The sequence below is a fragment of the Theropithecus gelada genome, chromosome 13 (genome assembly GCF_003255815.1).
Source record: "Theropithecus gelada isolate Dixy chromosome 13, Tgel_1.0, whole genome shotgun sequence".
NCBI lineage: Eukaryota > Metazoa > Chordata > Mammalia > Primates > Cercopithecidae > Theropithecus > Theropithecus gelada.
Genome location: NC_037681.1, coordinates 51,744,507 through 51,771,371, shown reverse-complemented (window position 1 = coordinate 51,771,371; position 26,865 = coordinate 51,744,507). Strand labels below are relative to the sequence as shown.

General features: G+C 41.3%; 1 protein-coding gene across 1 annotated transcript in view; it reads left to right on the top strand.

The window, feature by feature from the left end:
* XDH (xanthine dehydrogenase) overlaps positions 1-26,865 on the top strand; it is an 81,862-nt gene that overhangs the window by 38,663 nt on the left and 16,334 nt on the right. Inside the window, exons 16-24 of the mRNA XM_025354288.1 lie at positions 379-462; positions 1,926-2,095; positions 3,845-3,968; positions 5,671-5,790; positions 6,272-6,368; positions 7,319-7,443; positions 8,195-8,328; positions 8,760-8,847; positions 10,070-10,156. Of these exons, the coding sequence (XP_025210073.1) occupies positions 379-462; positions 1,926-2,095; positions 3,845-3,968; positions 5,671-5,790; positions 6,272-6,368; positions 7,319-7,443; positions 8,195-8,328; positions 8,760-8,847; positions 10,070-10,156 (1,029 nt within the window). The remainder of the gene's footprint in view (positions 1-378; positions 463-1,925; positions 2,096-3,844; positions 3,969-5,670; positions 5,791-6,271; positions 6,369-7,318; positions 7,444-8,194; positions 8,329-8,759; positions 8,848-10,069; positions 10,157-26,865) is intronic.

The following is a 26,865-nucleotide window of genomic DNA, read 5'->3' as shown; positions in this document are numbered from 1 at the left end:
ATCATTAAATGCTTCCCATGGAATTGAGGAGGGCAAGGAAGACTGTTCCAGGAAGGCTGGAGGAGAAGGATATTCCCAACAGAGACAGCAGCAGGCATAAATACAAGAAGGAGGGAAAGAGTTTGGGGTGTTGGAGGAAGTACAGACCATTCAGTCTACAGGGTACACTAGGGGGCTAGCAGTGAAGCTGAGGCTGCTCTTAAATGCTGGGCTCTCAGAGCCCATGTTTGGATGCTGAGAGATCCAGCCAGCACTCAAAGGGGCATGAAATGAAGAGACAAGGGGATCAGTTGTCACTTTGGTTATTTGGGGACAACCAAGGAAGGGATCAACGATTGAAATATAATCCTGGTCACCTCTGTTATCTTGTCTCCACAGAAGTGTGGTAAACTGGACCCCACTTTCGCCAGTGCAACTTTACTCTTTCAGAAAGACCCCCCAGCCAATGTCCATCTCTTCCAAGTGAGTACAGTCAGCATATGGCTAATATCAGGGGACTTTGCAGGCCACATCAGTTGGCTAGTGGCTGACCATCGGCTAACGACTAACTTTGAATTGTATGTAGGTGCATAAAGCTCCTTACGCTTGTGCGTAAATATCCAGTGAAGAAAATGGGAATCGTATAGATGTTAATGTCACTAGTCACTATTTCTCCCTTGTTTGCCTAAATTTCTCTCTTTGGGATTAGACTCTTAGCTGTACCTCTTCTTTACAGATTTTTATTTTAACATGAGGGATAATGTGCAAAGCCAGAAGTCTTTTTGAGCATGCTAAAACAAACAAACAGACAAACCATCTATCTACTCCAGCTTTTTGAGAGGTGCTAGGTAAAGGTTCAGCAAACTTTTCCGGAAAACATTTTCGATTTTGTGGGCCAGATGGTTTCTATTGCAACTTCGCAACTCTGTCATTGTAGCACAAAAGCAGCCACAGGCAAAACATGAATGAATGAGTGTGTTGTCTTCCAATAAAGCTTTATTTACAAAAACAGGCAGTGGGCCTGTATCAGCCCCCAGGCCACAGTTTACTGCCCCCTGCACACTGGAGTGTGGTTGGCCCAAGCATGAACTCTGGGGCCTGCTGCCTGAATTTGTATCCACACTCTGCCAGTTCATAATTGTGCAACCTTGAACAACTTATTTATCCTCTTGTGTGCCTCTTAAGCAGGTTAATTATACCCACCTGCAAATGTGGATAATCACATACCTGTTTCATAAGATGGTTTTGAGGATTAAACGTGTTAATAAAAGTAAATTTCTTAGATGGTCCCTGGGATACGGTGAAACATTCAATAAACATTAGCCATTGTTATGATTACTTTGTAAAACAAAAACAACTTTATTATAAAATCAATAATTTAAAACATTTTAGAAAATATGGAAAAGTATAAAGAAGAAAATAAAAATCACCAAAAATTCCACCTCCAAGAGCAAATTATTATTATATTTTTGTTTAATTCTTTTCATTATTTCCTATGCATATATGGACATGTATATACTATATTTATAGCATATATTATCTTTTCCTACAGAATTTGAATTATTGTCAAATACAAACACAGATGTTTTATGTCCTGTTTTTATGCTTGCATGAACAATCCTTCTAGTTAAAGTCCTTCAAAAGTATGTTTCAATGGTTGCATACTATTGTGTTATATGGGGCTGCATAATTTATTTACCCAATCCCCAAATAGTGGAAATGTAGGTTCTTCTTTTTCTTGTTGTTCTTTTATAAAACAACACTACGACCACTCTTGCCATCACTTATCCACCTTCCTGTTCCCTTTGCCCCACGCCCCCTGCATTCTTTAGTCTTACCCCTTGGTGTGCTTTGCCATGTAGCCTGAAGCTCTCCAGTGTCCCCTGGGCCTGTAGAGAGGCAGTGTCCTCAACAGCTCAGCCTGATTGATGACCCTGTCATTCCAGGAGGTGCCCAAGGGCCAGTCTGAGGAGGACATGGTGGGCCGGCCCCTGCCCCACCTGGCAGCGAACATGCAGGCCTCTGGTGAGGCCGTGTACTGTGACGACATCCCTCGCTATGAGAATGAGCTGTCTCTCCGGCTGGTCACCAGCACCCGGGCCCACGCCAAGATCAAGTGAGTGTCACCGCCAGGAGGAGTTGGTGGAATGCTGTGAGGGAGCTGCTGGGAGCACCCAGGAGACTTCTCTCATCCTCCAGGCCATGGAGATGCAAAGATAATGAGGTGCCTCCAGGACCTCTCAGGCTAGAGAGAGGGGAAGACCTTCTAGACAGCTCCTATTATTATCTCTGTGTTCCAGATGAGGAAACTAAGGCACAAGTAGGGTATGTTACTTGCCCCAGGCCACACAGTTGGCAAGTGGCAGAGTTGGAGTTTGAAGCCAAGCAATTGAGCAACTGCGTTGTGCTGCCTCTGCATGTTCAAGCCAGACAGCGTGAACTTCACTTCCTGGTGGGCGTTAGACACATAGCCTGCTGAGTAGAGCAGCTAGGAAAAGCCCTTCCTTGGGCCCACTGCATGGACTAGGAATCAGGTTTCCTTGTCATTGGTCTTTTCTCTGCTGCTGCTCCTAGTTTGGAGACGGACTCCCTCCAGGAATGGTGAACCAGGCATGGCTGAAATCTAACAGATAAATAAACTTGTTCAGGTCCCTAAAAAAAAAAAAAAAAAGTGTTTACGTTCCTATGGTTGCCAGCTATAGGATACATTCTTTCCCTTTTTTCCCTTGTCTTCAGCCCATATTGACAATACCATAACCCACATTATCTTCACTCAAACCACCTCCATCCAAACAATGTGTGAATGGATGGAAGAGGAAGAGGGGGTTGACATTGTCGTAACTGCAACAACTAGGGTCTTCCCGGGCTGCACACACTTGGAGGTGGGTGTGGCAGGACAGAACTTAACCCTCCTAACTTAACCTCAGTTCCAGTAATACCAGTTACGCTGCTTTCTGGCTTAGTGACTTCGGACAAACTACCTAACTTCCTTGAGTTTGAGTTTCCCCGAACATAAAATGGGAATTTGGATAAGTACTTTCAGAGTTTCTTGTTAAGGATTAAGCATTTGGAAGATGGTTAGTACTTCAGGGCAGTTTCCATACCTTTCCCTGAAATGTGTTGCCCTATTTCCCTATGGGGGCATGTGCCAGTATGATCAGTATATAGTTGAGACTGTTACCCTTGATAATATATTCAGGCATTCTCCCTTTGAGGTTCATGTTTCCTCATTATGGTAGGATGCCCGGTCATGCTGGGATAGCACCATGAATGCAGGGAGAGAAATGCAGCTCTATAAAGCTGTTCAGGGCCATTGGATCAGTGGCACAGCAGGGCCCCATGTGCTGCTTTTGGAAGGGAGTTAAGTGTGATGCGTGAGTTAGCCAGAGCTCTCCAGAGTAAGTGCTGTTCGTTCTGATATGGCTCGCTTGTACCTGGAGACCAGACAGGGCACCACGTAAGGTATAAAGAGGCCTGGCCTGCCTTATTCACTTTATTTATTTTTAAATGGAGACAGGATCTTGCTATGCTGCCCAGGCTGGTCTTAAACTCCTGGGCTCAAGTGATCTGCCCACCTTGACCTGCCAAGGTGCTGGGATTACAGGCGTGAGCAATTCTGTCTGGCTGGCTTATTCACTGTATATCCCCAGCAACATTCAGCATAGTGGCCTGAACATGGTGAGGATTTAATCGACATTTGCAGAATAGAATATAATTGAATTAGAATCTAATAGAAAAGAAGCAGAGAAACGAGGAATTAGGATGGAGCCAAGCCAATCAAAACAAAAACAGGGTTGTCCAACTAGGTGATAGGTCCCCTGCTCCAGCTTGCTGGCCGGGCCCCTCACACCACTCATTCTTGCAGGTCCATAGACATATCAGAAGCCAAGAAGGTGCCAGGGTTTGTTTGTTTCATTTCTGCTGATGATATTCCTGGGAGTAACATAACTGGAATTTGTAATGATGAGACAGTCTTTGCAAAGGATAAGGTAGGTCTTGGATTTTTTTTTATATGAAGTAAATTGAATAAGTTTTGAAGTTTTAATTTGTGTACATTGCTCCAAACTCCTGATCTGGAAAGGTTATGTATTTGCATGGATTGTGGCCATCATCCAGTTGGCCCATATTCAGCACAATCCACAAAGGGATAGAATATGTTACTTGTTTATTTAATTGATGCCTGCTGTTTGTACATAGTAGGATGTCTCTATGCCAAAGTGGCAGTAAAACAAGGCTGGTGATTACATTTGAACTAACAATTGGGTTCTTAAGGTACAACAGTAAACTCCTTAATTAAAATAAAATAAGAACACGTTTAACAAACTAACTAGAAATCACAATACCACCACTACATGAATTGATAATTCACTTACACAAAAGTTGATCTGTTGATTTCAACTATATGGAATTCTGCAGCAACAAACAAAATCATTCAAATATTTAAGACAGCTGCTACAAAAGTCCTTATATTTTACTCATAGGATAGTTCTCGACAGTCATTTTGTAATTCCAGTAGACATCAAATCTTGCAAATTAGACATGAGTGGGTATTTCTGAAGAGTGAATTCATCCTATTATTGATGTAAAAGTGAAGGAAAGAACAAAAAACTAAAAATGTGAGAACAAGGACTCCATGAGGAGAGCATTTCATAGAAGAACAAGTTGCTTTACATACTTTAAGAGCTTCTCAGGGCAGTGCTAGCATTATGGCTAGTGAGAGTTAGCCCCATTTAACCATCATTTCACTAACCAACAGCCAGATTTAACCACCATAGCACTAACCAACTAAGTCAATAGCTTATTTGGGCCACAAAGATAATTATCAGAGACATGCATGCTAATTGTTGGTTCCTATTGTCAGAAACCTCATCTTCTAAAGTGATGTGTTGGACAAAAATTTTTTGTTGTTTACTTTTTTGGGGATGTTGGATGAAAATTATCTCTGAAGGAGATCCATTAAGCTTTTATGAAACTGAATTATTGAAGAAAAGAAAACAACAATCATTATCATATAAATTTTTTAAAATCTTTTTATGGGTCATCAAGTCTAAGAACCAGCATTTGAGAGCTACTGCTTTTGGGTATTAGATGAAGTATGGGACACAATACTTAAAAAAAAGTATCACGTCTTGTAAGCATATGTCTTACATGCCTTATATTGATGCTTACAGCCCTTACAGCCTTTGAGAAGCTTTTGATATAAATCTGGGAAATAGAACATAGAAGAGAGTGGTGTGGTGAAAAGAAAATAAAACTGGGGGTCAGGGTCTAAGATTAGTCATGATCAATTAATAGTAACTAGCCAAATGTGGCCTTGCCTTCTGAGTCTCCATAGGAAGACCAATGGTGTTGGAGTGAATCTGAATTGACAAACACACTTCCTGGTGCCATATCCCCCTTTCTGCTCACGGCAAACGAGTAATCAATTGCCACATTCTATCTGGTTCAGCTTCTCAATAGTCTGCCAGTACTAAATACTCAGAATTGGCCCTTGAGATGAAATGTGTTTGGCATCTTGATCCTAATGGTCCTCAATCAGTAGGATAAGGAAATTAAGAGGCCCCAGGGCATTCCTAAAATGTGCTTTGATTGTGAGGCCAGGGACTTCTTTTGGCTTTTTGAACAATCCAAAAATAATTTGTTTCACTATGAGCCTGGTTGCGTTCTTTAACAGTCTGTCTCTGCTACTAGGTTACTTGTGTTGGGCATATCATTGGTGCTGTGGTTGCTGACACCCCAGAACACACACAGAGAGCTGCCCAAGGGGTGAAAATCACCTATGAAGAACTACCAGCCATTATCACAATTGAGGTAACTGAGAATGGGCTGCCTGTGTAGAGGAGTGAGCTCCTTGTCCCTGGATGTGCATTTATTATGATCCCCTAGAGGGGATTTGAGCAGTGGATAAGGATTTGATTAGATGGGTTTTAAAATCCCTTTCAACCCTGGGATTTGGGGTCCCATGAAATCTTCCCCTTTACGATCTTAGGCCCAGTCCACTAACAACAGCCAAACTGAGTTCCTCCTTCCCAAAATTTTACCTCCATCTGGTCCTTGTGGTATTCTTTGCTTTTCCTCAAGGTCCAGGGTTGTCCACCTACAGCTGAGGAAATGGAGGAAGATGATTCCCTGGGCTACAGTAGAGCTTACTTCAAGTCTGTATGAGAAGCATATAGAGATTCATTAATGGGAAGAGAGTCAACAATTCAGAGAGCTTCTCTTTCCCTAATCAGAACCCATCTTTCCCTCCCTGCTAAAAGTCACATTTCTGAAACTTCTTTGTGATCCTCAGGATGCTATAAATAACAACTCCTTTTATGGACCTGAGCTGAAGATCGAGAAAGGGGACCTCAAGAAGGGGTTTTCCGAAGCAGATAATGTTGTGTCAGGTAGAGCTGCTCCGTGCCACAGTGGGAATGGGGTGGCCCTGGTTTGCAAATTAAATTCAAGAGATATGCATTGAACCCTGAAGCAGGGAAGTGATTTCCAGACATTTCCTAACAGAAAATTCCCTCTTACATTTGTAGCAAAATAGTAGACAGTTGGCTGGCAAAGAGCTTCAGTCATCTTAATCTCTACTCTCCTGTCTCTAGATTGGACCTAATGATTCTAGAGAGATTCTAGAGTATTCTGATCTGGAAGATCATCTAGGGAAGATAACAGCCACAGATGCCTGACAGCCTTAGGTCTGCCAGGCCTCTAACCACACAAACTCTCATCATCCCCCTACCTGAAGGCAGTCCTTACCCATATTCAACTAGCATCCTCCCTCCTCTTCCCTTTGCCCTGCTCTCCCTCCACCTCTGTCTCTGACACTGTGAAATCAAATCCATTGCTCTCACCCCAGGACAATGCAGCTGACTACCTCTTTTGGAACTGTTTTTTACATTGGCTGTTGTGCTTTGCAAAGTCACTATGAAGCCAACTCTCCACCAGGCCTGGTAGCTTAGGTTCTAGAAGATGCTCTGGTTTTCAGCATTTCGATCACATCTATTAGTCCCTGCTTTACCTTTTCCAAAACTGTACAATGACAGTTTTCAAAATCCTTGATTTCCATAAGCTGCAGTGAGAAGAGAACTTTGGACTGGATGCATTTCGGTGTCATTCTGGTTTCTTTGTTCAGGGGGTGGGGGTGAGGGTAGAGCACTCAGCTCCCAAATGGCTAAGACTTTGGGATCCTTTTCCACCCCAAGTGGGAAACCTTGAGGTTACCCCTCAGGTAACCGTGTGATCAGTTGCTTCCTGCCCAGGCCACTTGGCAGAGTGTACTCTCTCCTTAGGCAAGCTGGCCCCTTCTGCAGAATTGAGCTCACTGTGAGGGATCTCACTGCTTCCCCAGGGGAGTTATACATCGGTGGCCAAGAGCACTTCTACCTGGAGACTCACTGCACCATTGCTGTTCCAAAAGGCGAGGAAGGAGAGATGGAGCTCTTTGTGTCTACACAGAACACCATGAAGACACAGGTAGGTGCCTTTGGGTCAGCTCAAGGGGCTGACAGGGCAGCGGGGAGCTCCTAGCAAACCAGGAGGGCCATGTGGGAAATGGAAAGAGGGAGATGTGGGCTGGTCCAGAGGGTACTCGAGTGTCATAGTCCTGGAGTCACCAACAAGCTGGTATCACTGACCTTGTTCCATAACCTTTCTCAGCCTCAGTTTTCTCATCTATAAAATGGGGCCTGGGTGGGTCGTCGTAATTATTAGATGAGTTTTAATATTTAGACTAGAGTTTGGTACATGTTGCCTGTTATCATTTCAGTGCCTATGGCCTTGGTCAAGTCATATCCTGCCTCAGTTTCCTCATATGTAAAATGAAGGTATTGGATTAAGTCATAGCCACAGGGCCCACTAAATTATCTACAGCAGCTCAAATAGTCCTCCTTTCTCTACTGCCTGTAATGTGACAGCGGTTGCCAGTGTTTTTGGCAGCTGGTCCTGCTCTCATGATCTCCCAGTCCCTGGTCACCTGGTCAGACGGAATAAGTTTCTAAAAGTATTCTGTGACCAACTGCTTGCCCTCTGGTTAAAAACCAATGCCTGAATTCAGTCTGGCAGGCCCCGGCATCACTAACCACAAGGCTGCATGGGGATTTTGAATCAAGGAATTTCAGAATTCACAGTAGTAATTAGGTCCATGCATGTTGGACAGGCTCTGCATCAGGCCTGAAATAAGTTCAGATAATGCATTCAGTGTGAATGTTCTGTCTTTTACCCATAGAGCTTTGTTGCAAAAATGTTGGGAGTTCCAGCAAACCGGATTGTGGTTCGAGTGAAGAGAATGGGAGGAGGCTTTGGAGGGAAGGAGACCCGGAGCACTCTGGTGTCCACGGCGGTGGCCCTGGCCGCATATAAGTGAGTTCCAAAGCCTGTTTCTCTCATCTGGCTCTGGGAAGAAGACTAAGGCTGCTTCTGCCAGGAAGGCTTTCTGGACTTCCCCCTGTTAGAATTCGTTTCCCCCTGCTTTGAATTCTCACAGCCCTCTGTTTTTAGAACCCTTGGGCATAGTGGGAGGGTAACATCACCTGTTCCATTGTGGTCTGGCACAGGTGTCCACGTCTGATCTCCCCATCTGGCTGTGAGCTCTCTGAAGGAAAGCACATACCTCGCGTCCTTATATTCTCCACCTTGTCTAGCACAGTGCCTAGATGGCAAAGCAGCCCAGTACAGGTCTGCTCAGCGTGCAGGTGGAAAAGGTGGCTTCCTGGCTGTTTTTATTCTGAGACTCGCAGGGCTGAGCTGCTGTTGAAGGCTCACAGGCTTCTAATCCTTTTGGTACCCCCCAGGACTGGCCGCCCTGTGCGCTGCATGCTGGACCGTGATGAGGACATGCTGATAACTGGTGGCAGACATCCCTTCCTGGCCAGATACAAGGTTGTAGATGTTGGGGCTGTGCTGGGATGGGAAGTGCCATTTTGTGAGGAAACCTGGGACCAAATGTCCAGGCTTCCTAGAGCTGCACTCTTACTTTTTGCCTATCTGTAGAAGTTCAAATAAGATATAGCAAGAAGAGAAATTCAAGTAGGCTAACAGCAACACAGAAAGGTAGTGCTGAGGGAGGCTGGCACCCCATCTCCCAAGGGTGGCATTCGTGACTTCTGTGGATTTGCTGTGTTCTGAGTCTGGTCAGGCTCAGAAACATGATTCACCAGCAGACTCAGGGTCAACCCATCGTGCTTGGTAGCCCAACATTAACATGATCACAGGCCTGATGTAAATATTGGAATGACAGCTTAGTAATTTACTGTGAGAAATAAAACTTCCCAGGAGCCTGGATAGCCCCAAGATGTTCGGATAAGCACCGGCTTTCCCAGATCATGGTTGGAGACTGTCCACACTTACAGTCCCTTTTCTGGAGTTCTGTGGATGACCAATGCACCCTTTCCCTGTAAACATCAGCAGAACCTTACCAGGATTCCGCCTAGCTCTAGAAACCTGGGAGCCCTCTCTCCATGAACTGGCCTTGAACATGGCCTTTGAACTGGGTGCATTTCAGTGTCAAACTGAGTTTGTTTCATAATTTAGCTCCCAGCAAGGGATTATAGTTCTCTTCGCCCCAAATTCTTGTGGGCCTGAAGAGAGTTCCTTGATCTTTCGGGGTCCCAGTTTCTGTATGTGTGACAGCCTGTAAAGGGTATTTTAACAGTGTACATAAGGTCAAGGATGTGCATGCTCCTGTGAAATACAACTTTTTTTGTCTTCTGACCAAAATCCGTGAGGGGACAGTCCAGTATCTTTCCTAGTTTCTCTTCCCTGCGCTCCCCTCCCTGCCCTATCACGACCAACTCTCTATTTCCAACCTCCTTACTCCCCTCCTAGACCAGAAGCCAGGTGCCAGTAGCAAGAAGAAGGGGTGTGGGGACAAGGGTGTCCAGGGGTGGGGAGCCAAGTGTGCGCCGCTGGGGAGAGGTCAGTTCCTCTCTTCTTCACTTGTTACCTTCTGCTGACTTTTGAAGGTCACTCTTTTCTCATGGGATGATGTGGTGTTCTGTTTATTTCCTCCAGGTGGCATAAATGGGAGGGAGGATCAGAGAGAGACAGAGAGGTGGGGGAAAGGGGACTTCTGATAAATCACTCTCCTTTCTCCTTTTATCAGGTTGGCTTCATGAAGACTGGGAAGGTTGTGGCTCTGGAGGTGGATCACTTCAGCAACGTGGGGAACACCCAGGATCTCTCTCAGAGTGTGAGTAGGACCTGCAGCCACCCCTGCACCCAGAGCTGACTTCAAGATCAGCCTGTTCCCACACAGGCACGAGCCTCCCTAATCCCAGCCTGCTACTGTTGCAGTAGTCTCCTAATGGGTCCTCACCTTCAGGTTTCCCATCCTTGATTAATCTCTATAGCACAATGATGATCGTATTATTTCTCTGGTTAAAAACCCGTCCTTCCTGTTTAAGATAATTTGCCAAGCTAGCAAAGTTAGTTACAATGTTTTATGTACAGTGTGGTAGCATTGTGTGTGTGTGTGTATATGCATGGAATAGTAATATATATACTTAAACTAATACTAATATATATTACTATATATAACATGCATGGAAAAGTGTCTGAAGGAACATATACCAAACTGTTAACAGTGATGATCAAATTATTAACAATGATTGGAATGGTATTGAGAGGGGTATACACTGTCATTTTCTATGTTACACGTTTCCGTGATGTTTTAATTTTAAATAAGTCTAATTGCTTTTTAAAAAATTGTTTCATTGAAGTATAATTTACATACCATAAAGTTAATCCATTTGAAGTATGTAACTTAATGGTTGTTAGTAAATTTCAAGAGTTGTTAGACCACTATCACAATCCAGTGTTTGAACTCCCATCACCCCAGAATGATCTCTTGCATCCATTTGTAGTCACTCCCATTACCATTCCACAGGCCCAGGTCATCATTCATCTACTTTCTGTCTTGTAGTTAAGTCATTTAATAGAACCATTAAATGTTCTATTTAGTTTTTTTCTGTTTGGTGTCTTTCTCTTGGAATAATGTTTTGTAGGTTCCTCTATGTTTTTGTTATTATTCTTTCTTTTGAGACAGTCTTGCTCTGTCACCCAGGCTGGAGCGCAATGGCACAATCTTGGCTCACTGCAACCTCTGCCTCCAGGTTCAAGCAATTCTCCTGCCTTAACCTCCCAGGTAACTGGGATTACAGACATGCACCCCTATGCCTGGCTAATTTTTGTGTTTTTAGTAGAGACAGGGTTTCACCATGTTGACCAGGCTGGTCTTGAATTCCTGACTTCAAGTGATCGGCCCACCTCAGCCTCCCAAAGTGCTGGGGTTACAGGCGTGAGCCACCGTGTCCGGCCCGTCTATGTTATAGCATGATTCAGTACTTCACTCCTGTTCATTGATGAATAATATTCCATCATAAGGATATACCATATGTTGTTTACCATTCACCACTTGATGGACATTTGTGTTGTTTCCAGTTTTCTGCTTTTATGCATAATACTGCTCTGAACACTCTCATACTAGTTTTACGTAGACATGTATTTTTATTTGTCTTGAGTAAATTCCTAGGAATAGATTTGCTGAATCTGTGGTGAGCTTAACATTTTAAGAAATAATCGCATTTTCATGGGCAGAGGCAGCCTGGCAGGCACTGGGAGAGCTGGGTTTTATTATTACTAATATTCTACAACTGTTTAAATAGAAGGAACTTTATAATGAAACAGTTCAGAATACTGGCTCAAGAACCTATGTCAAGATGAGCTGAATTTTAGTAAATTATTTTAGGAATTATGACGAGCTAATTGAATTAGGCTTGTGACAATGAGAGGAATTTACATGACAAGTAAAACTTGCTCATATTAAAAATGTTTAGATATTTGCTTCTATAGATGTCACTTTAATAAAATACCAATTTAGTTTTACTTGTGGCTTGTCTAGTTAGTAATAACTTTAATAGGCTTTATTGGGACAAGCTTACTGCTCTTGTAGGAGCTCCTCTCACAAGTAGTTGTAATACCCTAGTATAACTCAGGATCAGTAGCTTGAGATGTTATTGTTTTTCTCTTCATCTTTGACTTTCAAAGAGCCTCCCCTTTTTGGATCCAGACATCTTTTCTGAATCCTGGTTCCACTAGTAGACCTGCTCTCCTATGATCCCAAATCATAGTCAATGGTGCCTCGAACGTAGCACCTTCAGTTAAAGGCTGCCTAGTGCTCTGAGGAAAGCTTGCTGATTATCTCCCTGCTCTACTCACCCCAAAAGGCAGAAAAACAACATAGTCAGTCCTGCGCTCATTTGTAATTGTAAAGATCAGTTATATATGTATTTGTAATGAGAACAAGTATATACTCATTATAGGATAAATTTAAGAAGTTTAAAATATCCCAAAGTAGAATTTCTATATCTAGTCTTTTGTTTTTTCATGAATATTTGCAAGTGATTACCATTAAATTCACACATGACAGATTAATCTGAAAGATCTGAGAGACCACGTTCTTCCTGGCCATGATAGAACTGCTCCTGTGGTTTGGGACAAGTAACAAAACATCTGCTTGAGTTTTGTTTGTAAAATACACTATTAATATTTGACCTACCTCAAAACATATTGAGGATCTGTGAAATGCTAAGTTCCCAAAATAAAATATTGCCGATTGTCTTTTTATTGAAAGTAAATTTCCTCATTAAGTCAGCCTGCCTTCTGTAAGTCACAGTGCTTAAATCTCAGGATTTTTTTTTTTTTTTTTTTTTTTTTTTTTGAGACGGAGTCTCGCTCTGTCGCCCAGGCTGGAGTGCAGTGGCCGGATCTCGCTCACTGCAAGCTCCGCCTCCCGGGTTTACGCCATTCTCCTGCCTCAGCCTCCCGAGCAGCTGGGACTACAGGCGCCCGCCACCTCGCCCGGCTAGTTTTTTTGTATTTTTTAGTAGAGATGGGGTTTCACCGGGTTAGCAAGGATGGTCTCGATCTCCTGACCTCGTGATCCGCCCGTCTCGGCCTCCCAAAGTGCTGGGATTACAGGCTTGAGCCACCGCGCCCGGCAGGATTTTTTCATTAGGAGAGACCTGTCATTAAGGATTTGTAGGTGTAATTGCTTAGCCTCCATTATTGGTGCTTGGGATAGAGAGGTTTTAGATTTTTCTGTTTTTTGTTCTGCCTCAAAGCTCAGTTTATTGAAGACATTTGTAAGCTATTGGATCATCACTTGAATCAAGATTTTGACTAGTGACCTAAATTGTCCATTTCTTATGATTTCCAAGTTATAGTCTGAGAAATGGCTAATTTTAGTAACTGTCCTATCATAAATTAATGTTGGAATAAACTGAAGCTGGAAATAAATACTTCATGAAAACTGGCTAAAGTCTGAAATAAATTACCTGTTTTATGTCCAATAGCTACTACATTTGATAGAACAGTTTTGAGAAACATTTCATTCTTGAAGGCAACATCTGACATGGTTCTCAGCAAGTTGGAATAGTAAAGATGGTTGGGTTGTTTTGATGAGTGGAAGCAGCATGTTTGTAGCATACAAGTTATTCAATAATCTTGTGCTATTGACCTAAAAATATGTCTTAACTCTTCATCGAGGCAAGCCTGGTGAAGCCTTTACTTGTTACTACTTCAACAGTTGGAATTAGTTGCTCTTTTTACTTGATGAAACAAAACTATACCTCTGAATATTTATGGATGCTTTTTACTAAATCGGGCTTGTGTTCTTAATCCAAATTAGTAAAGTTTTATGGAAGCTGAGATGTAATACAGTAGTCTCCCCTTATCTGCAGGAGATACATTCCAAGAACCCTAGTGGATGCCTGAAACCTCAGATAGTACTGAACCCTTTATACACTATGTTTTTTCAATCTAACAACCAAGGCAGCTACTCAGTGCAAAGCGGCAGGCAGTATACAGTGTGGATAAGCAGGACAAAGGGATGATTCACATCCCAGGCAGGACAGAGCAGGAGGTCATCAGATTTCATCACTCGGGACAGCTTGTGATTTATTTTATTTATTTATTTTTTGTTTTGAGATGGAGTCTTGCTCTGTCACCCAGGCTGGAGTGAAGTGGTGCGATCTCGACTCACTGCAACCTCTGCCTCCTGGGTTCAAGCGATTCTCCTGCCTCAGCCTCCCAAGTAACTGGGATTACAGGCGCCCCGCCCCAACATGCCCGGCTAATTTTTGTATCTTTAATAGAAACTGGGTTTCACCATGTTGGCCAGGCTGGTCTGGAACTCCTGACCTTGGGTGATCCACCCACCTCAGCCTCCCAAAGTGCTGGGAATATAGGCATGAGCCACCGTGCCTGGCCGACTTGTGATTTAAAACATGAATTGTTTATTTCTGGAATTCTTCACATAATATGTTTGGATGAAGGTTGCCTTGGTTAACAAACTATGGAAAGTGAAATTGCAGATAAAGGGGGTTACTGCTCCTGTGCTCTAAACTTGATGTTTGGGTGATCAGGAGCAGGTAGCCAATGGGAAGAGCACTTCTGAGTGATAAGTAAAGGAGTTTCTCTGGTGGCCTTTTCACATTCTTCAATGTTCAAGCATATTTTTCACTTACCATTTTCTCTTCCACCTCATTTTGCCTCACCATCCCCCCTCTCTGCTTATTTCTTAAACCCATTGATGGCACTCATTAAATTGTGTTCAGAGCGAATGAATCATTGTTCCTTAATATCCTTTTCAATATGCCACAATTTAGGGCACTTCTAAAATTTTCTAAAACAATATCCTAATCTGAATATTGACTAATTTGAGCCACATTCCCACCTCTATCTCAGCACACGCTGCCAGTCTTCCCCAGTATCTCCTCTCAATTCCCCACCACACCTCATAAAATTGGAATCAAAGAAATCTCACTCTGTCATTGTTAATCTAAGAGTAAAAGCACTGATTTTATTTTTTTATTTTTTTATTTTTTTAAATTTATTTATTATTATTATACTGTAAGTTGTAGGGTACATGTGCATACCGTGCAGGTTTGTTACATATGTATACTTGTGCCTTGTTGGTGTGCTGCACCCATCAACTCATCATTTACATCAGGTATAACTCCCAATGCAATCCCTCCCCCCTCCCCCCTCCCCATGATAGGCCCCGGTGTGTGATGTTCCCCTTCCTGAGTCCAAGTGATCTCATTGTTCAGTTCCCACCTATGAGTGAGAACATGCGGTGTTTGGTTTTCTGTTCTTGTGATAGTTTGCTAAGAATGATGGATTCCAGCTGCATCCATGTCCCTACAAAGGACACAAACTCATCCTTTTTTATGGCTGCATAGTATTCCATGGTGTATATGTGCCACATTTTCTTAATCCAGTCTGTCACTGATGGACATTTGCGTTGATTCCAAGTCTTTGCTATTGTGAATAGTGCTGCAATAAACATACGTGTGCATGTGTCTTTATAGCAGCATAATTTATAATCCTTTGGGTATATACCCAGTAATGGGATGGCTGGGTCATATGGTACATCTAGTTCTAGATCCTTGAGGAATCGCCATACTGTCTTCCATAATGGTTGAACTAGTTTACAATCCCACCAACAGTGTAAAAGTGTTCCTATTTCTCCACATCCTCTCCAGCACCTGTTGTTTCCTGACTTTTTAATGATTGCCATTCTAACTGGTGTGAGATGGTATCGCATTGTGGTTTTGATTTGCATTTCTCTGATGGCCAGTGATGATGAGCATTTTTTCATGTGTTTGTTGGCTGTATGAATGTCTTCTTTTGAGAAATGTCTGTTCATATCCTTTGCCCACTTTTTGATGGGGTTGTTTGTTTTTTTCTTGTAAATTTGTTTGAGTTCTTTGTAGGTTCTGGATATGAGCCCTTTGTCAGATGAGTAGATTGCAAAAATTTTCTCCCATTCTGTAGGTTGCCTGTTCACTCTGATGGTAGTTTCTTTTGCTGTGCAGAAGCTCTTTAGTTTAATTAGATCCCATTTGTCAATTTTGGCTTTTGCTGCCGTTGCTTTTGGTGTTTTAGACATGAAGTCTTTGCCCATGCCTATGTCCTGAATGGTACTACCTAGGTTTTCCTCTAGGATTTTTATGGTATTAGGTCTAACATTTAAGTCTCTAATCCATCTTGAATTAATTTTCGTATAAGGAGTAAGGAAAGGATCCAGTTTCAGCTTTCTACTTATGGCTAGCCAATTTTCCCAGCACCATTTATTAAATAGGGAATCCTTTCCCCATTTCTTGTTTCTCTCAGGTTTGTCAAAGATCAGATGGCTGTAGATGTGTGGTATTATTTCTGAGGACTCTGTTCTGTTGCATTGGTCTATATCTCTGTTTTGGTACCAGTACCATGCTGTTTTGGTTACTGTAGCCTTGTAGTATAGTTTGAAGTCAGGTAGCGTGATGCCTCCAGCTTTGTTCTTTTGACGTAGGATTGTCTTGGAGATGCGGGCTCTTTTTTTGTTCCATATGAACTTTAAAGCAGTTTTTTCCAATTCTGTGAAGAAACTCATTGGTAGCTTGATGGGGATGGCATTGAATCTATAAATAACCTTGGGCAGTATGGCCATTTTCACGATATTGATTCTTCCTATCCATGAGCATGGTATGTTCTTCCATTTGTTTGTGTCCTCTTTTATTTCACTGAGCAGTGGTTTGTAGTTCTCCTTGAAGAAGTCCTTTACATCCCTTGTAAGTTGGATTCCTAGGTATTTGATTCTCTTTGAAGCAATTGTGAATGGAAGTTCATTCCTGATTTGGCTCTCTGTTTGTCTGTTACTGGTGTATAAGAATGCCTGTGATTTTTGCACATTAATTTTGTATCCTGAGACTTTGCTGAAGTTGCTTATCAGCTTAAGGAGATTTTGGGCTGAGACAATGGGGTTTTCTAAATATACAATCATGTCATCTGCAAACAGGGACAATTTGACTTCTTCTTTTCCTAACTGAATACCCTTGATTTCTTTCTCTTGCCTGATTGCCCTAGCCAGAACTTCCAACACTATGTTGAATAGGAGTGGTGAGAGAGGGCATCCCTGTCTTGTGCCAGTTTTCAAAGGGAATTTTTCCAGTTTTTGCCCATTCAGTATGATATTGGCTGTGGGTTTGTCATAAATAGCTCTTATTATTTTGAGGTATGTTCCATCAATACCGAATTTATTGAGCGTTTTTAGCATGAAGGGCTGTTGAATTTTGTCAAAAGCCTTTTCTGCATCTATTGAGATAATCATGTGCTTTTGTCTTTGGTTCTGTTTATATGCTGGATTATGTTTATTGATTTGCGAATGTTGAACCAGCCTTGCATCCCAGGGATGAAGCCCACTTGATCATGGTGGATCAGCTTTTTGATGTGTTGCTGAATCCGGTTTGCCAGTATTTTATTGAGGATTTTTGCATCGATGTTCATCAGGGATATTGGTCTAAAATTCTCTTATTTTGTTGTATCTCTGCCAGGCTTTGGTATCAGGATGATGTTGGCCTCATAAAATGAGTTAGGGAGGATTCCCTCTTTTTCTATTGATTGGAATAGTTTCAGAAGGAATGGTACCAACTCCTCCTTGTACCTCTGGTAGAATTCAGCTGTGAATCCATCTGGTCCTGGACTTTTTTTGGTTGGTAGGCTATTAATTGTTGCCTCAATTTCAGAGCCTGCTATTGGTCTATTCAGGGATTCAACTTCTTCCTGGTTTAGTCTTGGAAGAGTGTAAGTGTCCAGGAAATTATCCATTTCTTCTAGATTTTCCAGTTTATTTGCATAGAGGTGTTTATAGTATTCTCTGATGGTAGTTTGTATTTCTGTGGGGTCGGTGGTGATATCCCCTTTATCATTTTTAATTGTGTCGATTTGATTCTTCTCTCTTTTCTTCTTTATTAGTCTTGCTAGTGGTCTGTCAATTTTGTTGATCTTTTCAAAAAACCAACTCCTGGATTCATTGATTTTTTGGAGGGTTTTTTGTGTCTCTATCTCCTTCAGTTCTGCTCTGATCTTAGTTATTTCTTGCCTTCTGCTAGCTTTCGAATGTGTTTGCTCTTGCTTCTCTAGTTCTTTTAATTGTGATGTTAGAGTGTAAATTTTAGATCTTTCCTGCTTTCTCTTGTGGGCATTTAGTGCTATAAATTTCCCTCTACACACTGCTTTAAATGTGTCCCAGAGATTCTGGTATGTTGTATCTTTGTTCTCATTGGTTTCAAAGAACATCTTTGTTTCTGCCTTCATTTCGTTATGTACCCAGTAGTCATTCAGGAGCAGGTTGTTCAGTTTCCATGTAGTTGAGCAGTTTTGATTGAGTTTCTTAGTCCTGAGTTCTAGTTTGATTGCACTGTGGTCTGAGAGACAGTTTGTTATAATTTCTGTTCTTGTACATTTGCTGAGGAGTGCTTTACTTCCAATTACGTGGTCAATTTTGGAGTAAGTACGATGTGGTGCTGAGAAGAATGTATATTCTGTTGATTTGGGGTGGAGAGTTCTATAGATGTCTATTAGGTCTGCTTGCTGCAGAGATGAGTTCAATTCCTGGATATCCTTGTTCATTTTCTGTCTCGTTGATCTGTCTAATGTTGACAGTGGAGTGTTGAAGTCTCCCATTATTATTGTATGGGAGTCTAAGTCTCTTTGTAAGTCTCTAAGGACTTGCTTTATGAATCTGGTTGCTCCTGTATTGGGTGCATATATATTTAGGATAGTTAGCTCTTCCTGTTGAATTGATCCCTTTACCATTATGTAATGGCCTTCTTTGTCTCTTTTGATCTTTGATGGTTTAAAGTCTGTTTTATCAGAGACTAGTATTGCAACCCCTGCTTTTTTTTGTTCTCCATTTGCTTGGTAGATCTTCCTCCATCCCTTTATTTTGAGCCTATGTATGTCTCTGCGTGTGAGATGGGTCTCCTGAATACAGCAGACTGATGGGTCTTGACTCTTTATCCAGTTTGCCAGTCTGTGTCTTTTAATTGGAGCATTTAGTCCATTTACATTTAAGGTTAAGATTGTTATGTGTGAACTTGATCCTGCCGTTATGATATTAACTGGTTATTTTGCTCGTTAGTTGATGCAGTTTCTTCCTAGCCTCAATGGTCTTTACATTTTGGCATGTTTTTGAGATGGCTGGTACCGGTTGTTCCTTTCCATGTTGAGTGCTTCCTTCAGGGTCTCTTGTAAGGCAGGCCTAGTGGTGACAAAATCTCTAAGCATTTGCTTATCTGTAAAGGATTTTATTTCTCCTTCACTTATGAAACTTAGTTTTGCTGGATATGAAATTCTGGGTTGAAAATTCTTTTCTTTAAGAATGTTGAATATTGGCCCCCACTCTCTTCTGGCTTGTAGAGTTTCTGCTGAGAGATCTGCTGTTAGTCTGATGGGCTTCCCTTTGTGGGTAACCCGACCTTTCTCTCTGGCTGCCCTTAAGATTTTTTCCTTCATTTCAACTTTGGTGAATCTAGCAATTATGTGTCTTGGAGTTGCTCTTCTCGAGGAGTATCTTTGTGGCGTTCTCTGTATTTCCTGGATTTGAATGTTGGCCTGCCCTACTAGGTTGGGGAAGTTCTCCTGGATGATATCCTGAAGAGTGTTTTCCAACTTGGTTCCATTTTCCCCCTCACTTTCAGGCACCCCAATCAGACGTAGATTTGGTCTTTTTACATAATCCCATACTTCTTGCAGGCTTTGTTCATTTCTTTTTCTTCTTTTTTCTTTTGGTTTCTCTTCTCGCTTCATTTCATTCATTTGATCCTCAATCGCTGATACTCTTTCTTCCAGTTGATCGAGTCGGTTACTGAAGCTTGTGCATTTGTCACGTATTTCTCGTGTCATGGTTTTCATCTCTTTCATTTCGTTTATGACCTTCTCTGCATTAATTAGTCTAGCCGTCAATTCTTCCACTTTTTTTTCAAGATTTTTAGTTTCTTTGCGCTGGGTACGTAATTCCTCCTTTAGCTCTGAGAAATTTGATGGACTGAAGCCTTCTTCTCTCATCTCGTCAAAGTCATTCTCCGTCCAGCTTTGATCCGTTGCTGGCGATGAGCTGCGCTCCTTTGCCGGGGGAGATGCGCTCTTATTTTTTGAATTGCCAGCTTTTCTGCCCTGCTTTTTCCCCATCTTTGTGGTTTTATCTGCCTCTGGTCTTTGATGATGGTGATGTACTGATGGGGTTTTGGTGTAGGTGTCCTTCCTGTTTGATAGTTTTCCTTCTAACAGTCAGGACCCTCAGCTGTAGGTCTGTTGGAGATTGCTTGAGGTCCACTCCAGACCCTGTTTGCCTGGGTATCAGCAGCAGAGGCTGCAGAAGATAGAATATTTCTGAACAGCGAGTGTACCTGTCTGATTCTTGCTTTGGAAGCTTCCTTTCAGGGGTGTACTCCACCCTGTGAGGTGTGGGGTGTCAGACTGCCCCTAGTGGGGGATGTCTCCCAGTTAGGCTACTCAGGGGTCAGGGACCCGCTTGAGCAGGGAGTCTGTCCCTTCTCAGATCTCAACCTCCGTGTTGGGAGATCCACTGCTCTCTTCAAAGCTGTCAGACAGAGTCGTTTGCGTCTGCAGAGGTGTCTGCTGCTTTGTTGTTGTTTACTGTGCCCTGCCCCCAGAGGTGGAGTCTACAGAGACAGGCAGGTTTCCTTGAGCTGCTGTGAGCTCCACCCAGTTCGAGCTTCCCAGCAGCTTTGTTTACCTACTTAAGCCTCAGCAATGGCGGGTGCCCCTCCCCCAGCCTCGCTGCTGCCTTGCTGGTAGATCACAGACTGCTGTGATAGCAATGAGGGAGGCTCCGTGGGTGTGGGACCCTCCCGGCCAGGTGTGGGATATGATCTCCTGGTGTGCCTGTTTGCTCAAAGCGCAGTATTGGGGTGGGAGTTACCCGATTCTCCAGGTGTTGTGTGTCTCAGTTCCCCTGGCTAGGAAAAGGGATTCCCTTCCCCCTTGCGCTTCCCAGGTGAGGCAATGCCTCGCCCTGCTTCAGCTCTCGCTGGTCGGGCTGCAGCAGCTGACCAGTACCGATCGTCCGGCACTCCCCAGTGAGATGAACCCAGTACCTCAGTTGAAAATGCCGAAATCACTGGTCTTCTGTGTCGCTGGCGCTGGGAGTTGGAGACTGGAGCTGCTCCTATTCGGCCATCTTGCTCAGCCCCCTCCAAAGCACTGATTTTAATACTGCTTTACTAGTTTCAGCCATCTAAGTAGGTAGGCCTCTAGGTATTCTGCAGCTCACTGGTGGTCTTGACAGACATTCATACATGTTTGTATTACGTTATTTTTCAACTAAATCGCAGTTGGAAAAAAGAATCTTTAATATTATGCCCTTGGATCTGTTACTGCATCACTAGCACTTGTGATGCAATAGGACACTGCGCCTGTACTAAAAGGGCCAAGAGTAAATGCCTTTTTTCTTTTTGGTGTTTGTTTTGTTTTGTTTTGTTAAACATGTCTATAGAGTTGGTTAATGCTGAATTTGTGAAATAGCCCTTCCAAAATTATTCTTGTATTTAAAAAATAAATGGATCTACCTAATTTTTATTGATTTTTTTAAAAAAAGAAATGATCAAATTATATTCCAGAGTGACTATACCATTTTGTATTCCAATCAACAACCTTTAGGGGTTCCACATCCACAGTAACACTTGGTATGTCTGTCTTTACCCACTAGAATTAGTGGGTGTGAAGTGATAGCTCATTGTGATTTCAGTTTGTGTTTCTTATATCCTGTGACCTTGCAGAACTCATTTATTAGTTCTAGAATTTCTTCTGCAGATTCCTTGGGATTTTCTCTGCAGGCAATCATTATCATCTGCAAATAGGGACAGTTTTTTTTCTTCCTTTCCAATCTGCAAGTTTTAATCTCTTTTTCTTTACATACTGTGATGGCTAGCCAGACCTTGCAGAACTATAGGTCATATATCCTTGCCTTGTTTTTACTCTTAAGGGGAAGGCATTCAGTCTTTCATCATTAAATATGTTACTGGTAGGGTTTTGTTTGTTTGTTTGTTTTTTGTAGATACTTATGATCAGATTAAGGAAGTTTCCTTCCATTAGTGTTTTCTGAGCATCTTTATAATGAATGGGTGTTGAATTTTGTCAAATGCTTTTTCTGCATTGACTGATATGATCATGTGATATTTTCTTCTTTAGCTTATTAATATGGTGGATTGTATTCATTCCTTTTTTTAAACACTGAACCAGCCACTGTCCTTGGAATAAATCCAGCTTGGTCATGGTATAATTAATATATTGCCAAATTGTATTTGCTAAAATTTGTTAAAGATTTTTGGATCCATATTCATGAGAAATATTGCTCTGTAGTTTTTTCTTTTAAAATTAGACCATCTTGGTCAGGGTTTGGTGTCAGGATAACATTAGCTTCATAAAATGAGTTGGAATTCCTCTTCCAATTCTAGAAGAGATTGTGCAGAATTGGTGTTAATTCTTCTTAATATGTTTGGTAGAATTTTCCAGTGAAATCATTTGGAACTGGAAACTTCTTTTCTGACAGCCTTAAAACTGTTGGTTAAATTTCCTTAATAGTTCTAGGACTATTCAAATTATCTATCTCATGTTGAAGTGGTAGTTTTGTATTTTGAGACATTCATTTTAAAATGTTTTGTTTTTAATTGTTATGGGTACACAGTAGTTGTATACATTTATAGGGTACATATGATGTTTTGATGCAGGCATACAGTGTATCAGGATAAACAAATCAGGGTAATGTAAGTTTCCATTACCTCAAGAATTTATCATTTTTCTGTGTTAGGGAACATTTCAATTCTACTCTTATTTATTTTTAAATATATGATAGGTCAGGCGCGGTGGCTCACGCCTGTAATCCCAGCACTTTGGGAGGCCGAGGCGGGCAGATCACAAGGTCAGGAGATCGAGACCATCCTGGCTAACACGGTGAAACCCCGTCTCTGCTAAAAATACAAAAAATTAGCCAGTCGTGGTGGCGGGCACCTGTAGTCCCAGCTACTGGGGAGGCTGAGGCAGGAGAATGGCATGAACCCGGGAGGCGGAGCTTGCAGTGAGCCGAGATGGCGCCACTGCACTCCAGCCTGGGTCACAGAGCCAGACTCCGTCTCAAAATAAATAAATAAATAAATAAATAAATAAACGATAAATTATTGTATATTTTAAAATATTATAGTCCCCATATTGTGCTACTGTATACTAGGTATTACTCATTCTGTCTAACTGTATTTTTTTATGCATTAACCATCCCCACTTTATCCCCCGTCCCCCCTACTTCCCCAGCCTCTGGTAAACATCGTTCTACTCTTTATCTCCATGAATTCAATTTAATTTTGTCTAAGTTATTAAAAAATTTATGTGTGTAAAATAGTTCATGGTGTGTTCTTATTTCTCTTTTGATGTCTTCAGGGTCTATAGTGGCATCCCCTGTTTCAATCCTGATATGGGCAATTTGTGGCTTCACTTTGTTTTTCTGTCTTGCCAGAGGTTTGTCAATTTTATTGCTCTTTTTAAAGACCCAGGTTTTTGTTTCATTGATTTTCTCTATTGTGTCTGTTTTTGATTTCACTGATTTCTGCTCTTATCCTTATTATTTCCTTCACTCCATTTGCTCTGGATTTATTTTGCTTCTCTTTTTCTAGGTTATTGAGTTGAAAGCTTAAATAACTATCTGAGAATGTTTTCCTCTTTTTTAATGTATTCAATTTAGTGCTATAAAGTTTCCCCTAAGCACTACTTTAGACAGGTCCCATAAGTTTTGGTATGTGTATTTCATTTTTGTCTTGTATTTTTGGTCTGCTTGTTTGTTTCCCTGACACTTTCTCTTTGATCCCTAATTATTTAGAAGCATGCTGTTTGGTTTCCAGGTGTTTATAGATATTCCTGTTATCTTTCTATCCTGAGGCTTTCTATTGATTTCTAGTTTCATTCCATTTTAGTTGAAGAACACATTCTACAGGATTTCAATTCTTTCAAGTGTGTTGAGGTTCATATCAAGGCCCAGGACATGGTCAGTTTTGATACAAGTTCCGTGGGCACCTAAACAGAATGTGTATTTTGCTGTTGATGGACTGTGTATTAGCTTCCTGTGGCTGTTATAACAAATCACCACAAATTGGGTGGCTTAAAATAATGAACATTTATTTTCTCACAGTTCTGGAGGCCAAACGTCTGAAATCAAGGTGTTGGCAGGACCGCACATCCTCTGGAAGCTCTAGGGAAGGATCCGTTCCTGGCCTTTTCTAGTTTCTGGTGGCTGGTGGCACTCCTTGACTTGCGGCTGCATCACTCCAGTCTCTGTCCTTGTCTTCCCATCACCTTCTCCTGTGTGTCTGTTCTTGTCTACCTATACATACTTCTCTCTTACAGAGACATGTGATTGCATTTAGGGTCCACTGCAATAGTTCAGGATAAGCTACTTCTCTCCAGATCCTTAACTTTATCACATATTTTGCCATATAAGGTAGTATTTACAGGTTCCGTGATTAGAAAGTGAATATATCTTTGGGGAGGCATTTCTTTTTCCTACCACAGGTGTAAATATCCACTAGATCCTGATGGTGGTATTGAGTTCTTCTATATCCTTCCTGATTTTCTGTCTATTTTTTTCTATCAATTTTGAGAGAGGAGCATTGAAATCTCCAACTGTAATTGTGGATTTTTTCTATTTCTCATTTTAGTTCTACCAGTCTTTACTTCATAGATTTTTCAGCTCTGTTATTTGGGGCAGACACAATTAGTATTGCTGTCTTTTGGGAGGATTGACACTTTTTTCATTATATAATCTCCTTCTCTCTGTCTCTGGTAATTGTATTTGCTCTGAAGTCTACTTTATCTCATATTAATAAAGCCACTCTTGCTTTCTTTTGATTAATGTTTGCATGGTATATCTTTTTCCATCCTTTTACTTTCAACTTGCCTACATTATTATATTTGAAGTGATTTTCTTGAAGATAGTATGTAATTGGGTCATGTTTTAAAATCCATTCTGCTAATCTCTTTTAATTGTATTTACACTATTTATAGGTAATATAATTACTATTATATTACACTATTTATAGGTAATATAATTACTATTATATTATTACTGATGTGTTGAGGCATAAGTCTGCCACTTTATTTTTTTGTTTTCTGTCTGTTCTATCATCTTTTCATTTCTCTGTATTCTTTTGTGTGCCTTGCTGTGGTTGGGTTACTTGGACATTTTTTTAGAATTCCATTTTGATTAAAAGTATCTCTTACATAGCTTTTTTAGTATTGCTCAAGGTATTATGTTATATATATACAACTTATCACAGCCTACGGAAGGTCTCATTTTACTAGTTTTGGTGATGTATAGAAAACTTACCTCCCTTTATGACTCTGCCCTTTCCCATTTACATTATTTTTATTTTAAACACTTTCTTTACATTCATTTAGAACCACATCAAGACAGTGTTTTAATTTTTGTTGCAACTATCAGACAATTTTAAAAACTGAAAAGAAAAGCTTACTGCTTGTACCCATGATTTTGCTTATAGTGTTTTTCCTTCTAATTTTCCAGGCTTCCTTCTTTTATCCTTTTCTTTCTGTTTAGAACTTCCTTTAGTCATTATTTTATTGTGGGTCTGCTGGGGACACATTTTCTTAGTTTTCCATCTGAGAATGTCTTGATTTTTTTCCTTGTTCCTGAAGGATAACTTTACTGGGCATTAAATTTTGAGTTAACAGTTCGTTTCTTTCAGCACCTGAGAAACTGCCACTTCGTTCAGGTCTCTGTGGCTTCTGATGAGAAATCCTTTCTCATTCTAATTAGGCTCCCCCTATAGGTAAGTTGTCATATTCTCTGGGTGCTTTCAAGACTTTTTCCTTTGTCTTTAGTTTTCAGAAGTTTAATTATGATAGGACTTATCACGGATTTCTTCAGGCTTATCCTGTTTCAAGATCACTAAGCGTCTTGAATCTGTAGGTTTATATATCTTGAAACCTTGAAAACTTTTCAGTTATTATTGCTTTGAGTACTTTTATGCTCTTCTCTTTTTCTCCTTTTCTTCCAGATCTCCAGTGGCTTCAATGTTAGGTCTTTTGTTATAGTCCCAAAAGTCCTTGAAACTGTTTTGTTTTGTTTTTTTTCATTCCATATTCCCAATATAGTTCAGACTGGATAATATATCTTATTCTATTCTTCAGTTCACTGATTCTCTTCTATGCCCCCTCTCTTCTGCTGTTGAATCCACCCAATAAGCTATTTGTTTTGGTTGTTGCATTTTCAATTCTAAAAGGCCCATTAGGTTCTTCTTTGTATCTTCTATATCTTTGCTGAAACTATCTGTTTATTTCTGGAAGCCTTTTATTTGTGTCAAGTGTGTTCACAATTGATCTTGGAGGCATTTTTTTTTCCCCATGGCTGCATTAAAACTATAGTCAGACAATTTTAACATCTTTGTCACCTCAGTGATGGCATCTCTTGGTTATCTTTTATTATTCAGGAAGTTTGAGATCTTCCTGACACTTGGTATGACAAGTGGTTTTTCACTGAAACTTGGAGAAACCCACCACTAATGTACAGATGATGGCAGTGATGATGATGGCGATAATGATGTTCTGAGAGCTTGGATCTTATTTAAGCCTTCTATTTTAATTGGCTCTTTCTGACCTTGCTTTAGCAGTGGTGGATGCCACCTCATCACTGCTAGGTGGGGGTAGAAATCTTGATCTTCCACTTGGCCTTTGTTGATACTCAGGGCAGGAACAACTCCTTACTTCTGGGCAGAGGTGGGAGATCTACATTCCAAATGCTGTCCATGGACATCATGGTGCGGGTGGTCTCTTTACCACTGGCTTGTGCTAAAAGTCTTGACTCTTCACTAGACTTTTTCTGACACCACCAGAATGGAAGGGAAGAGTGGTGTGTCTTTGTTAGGTGGGTGGGGAAGTCGATGTGTTCTCCAGTGACTCAATCATAAGGTGTAGGTACAGCCTTATGACTGGCCATCAGCAACGAAAGTCTCAACTCCCTTCCTGGTCTCCTCTGGCACCATCCCAGCAGGA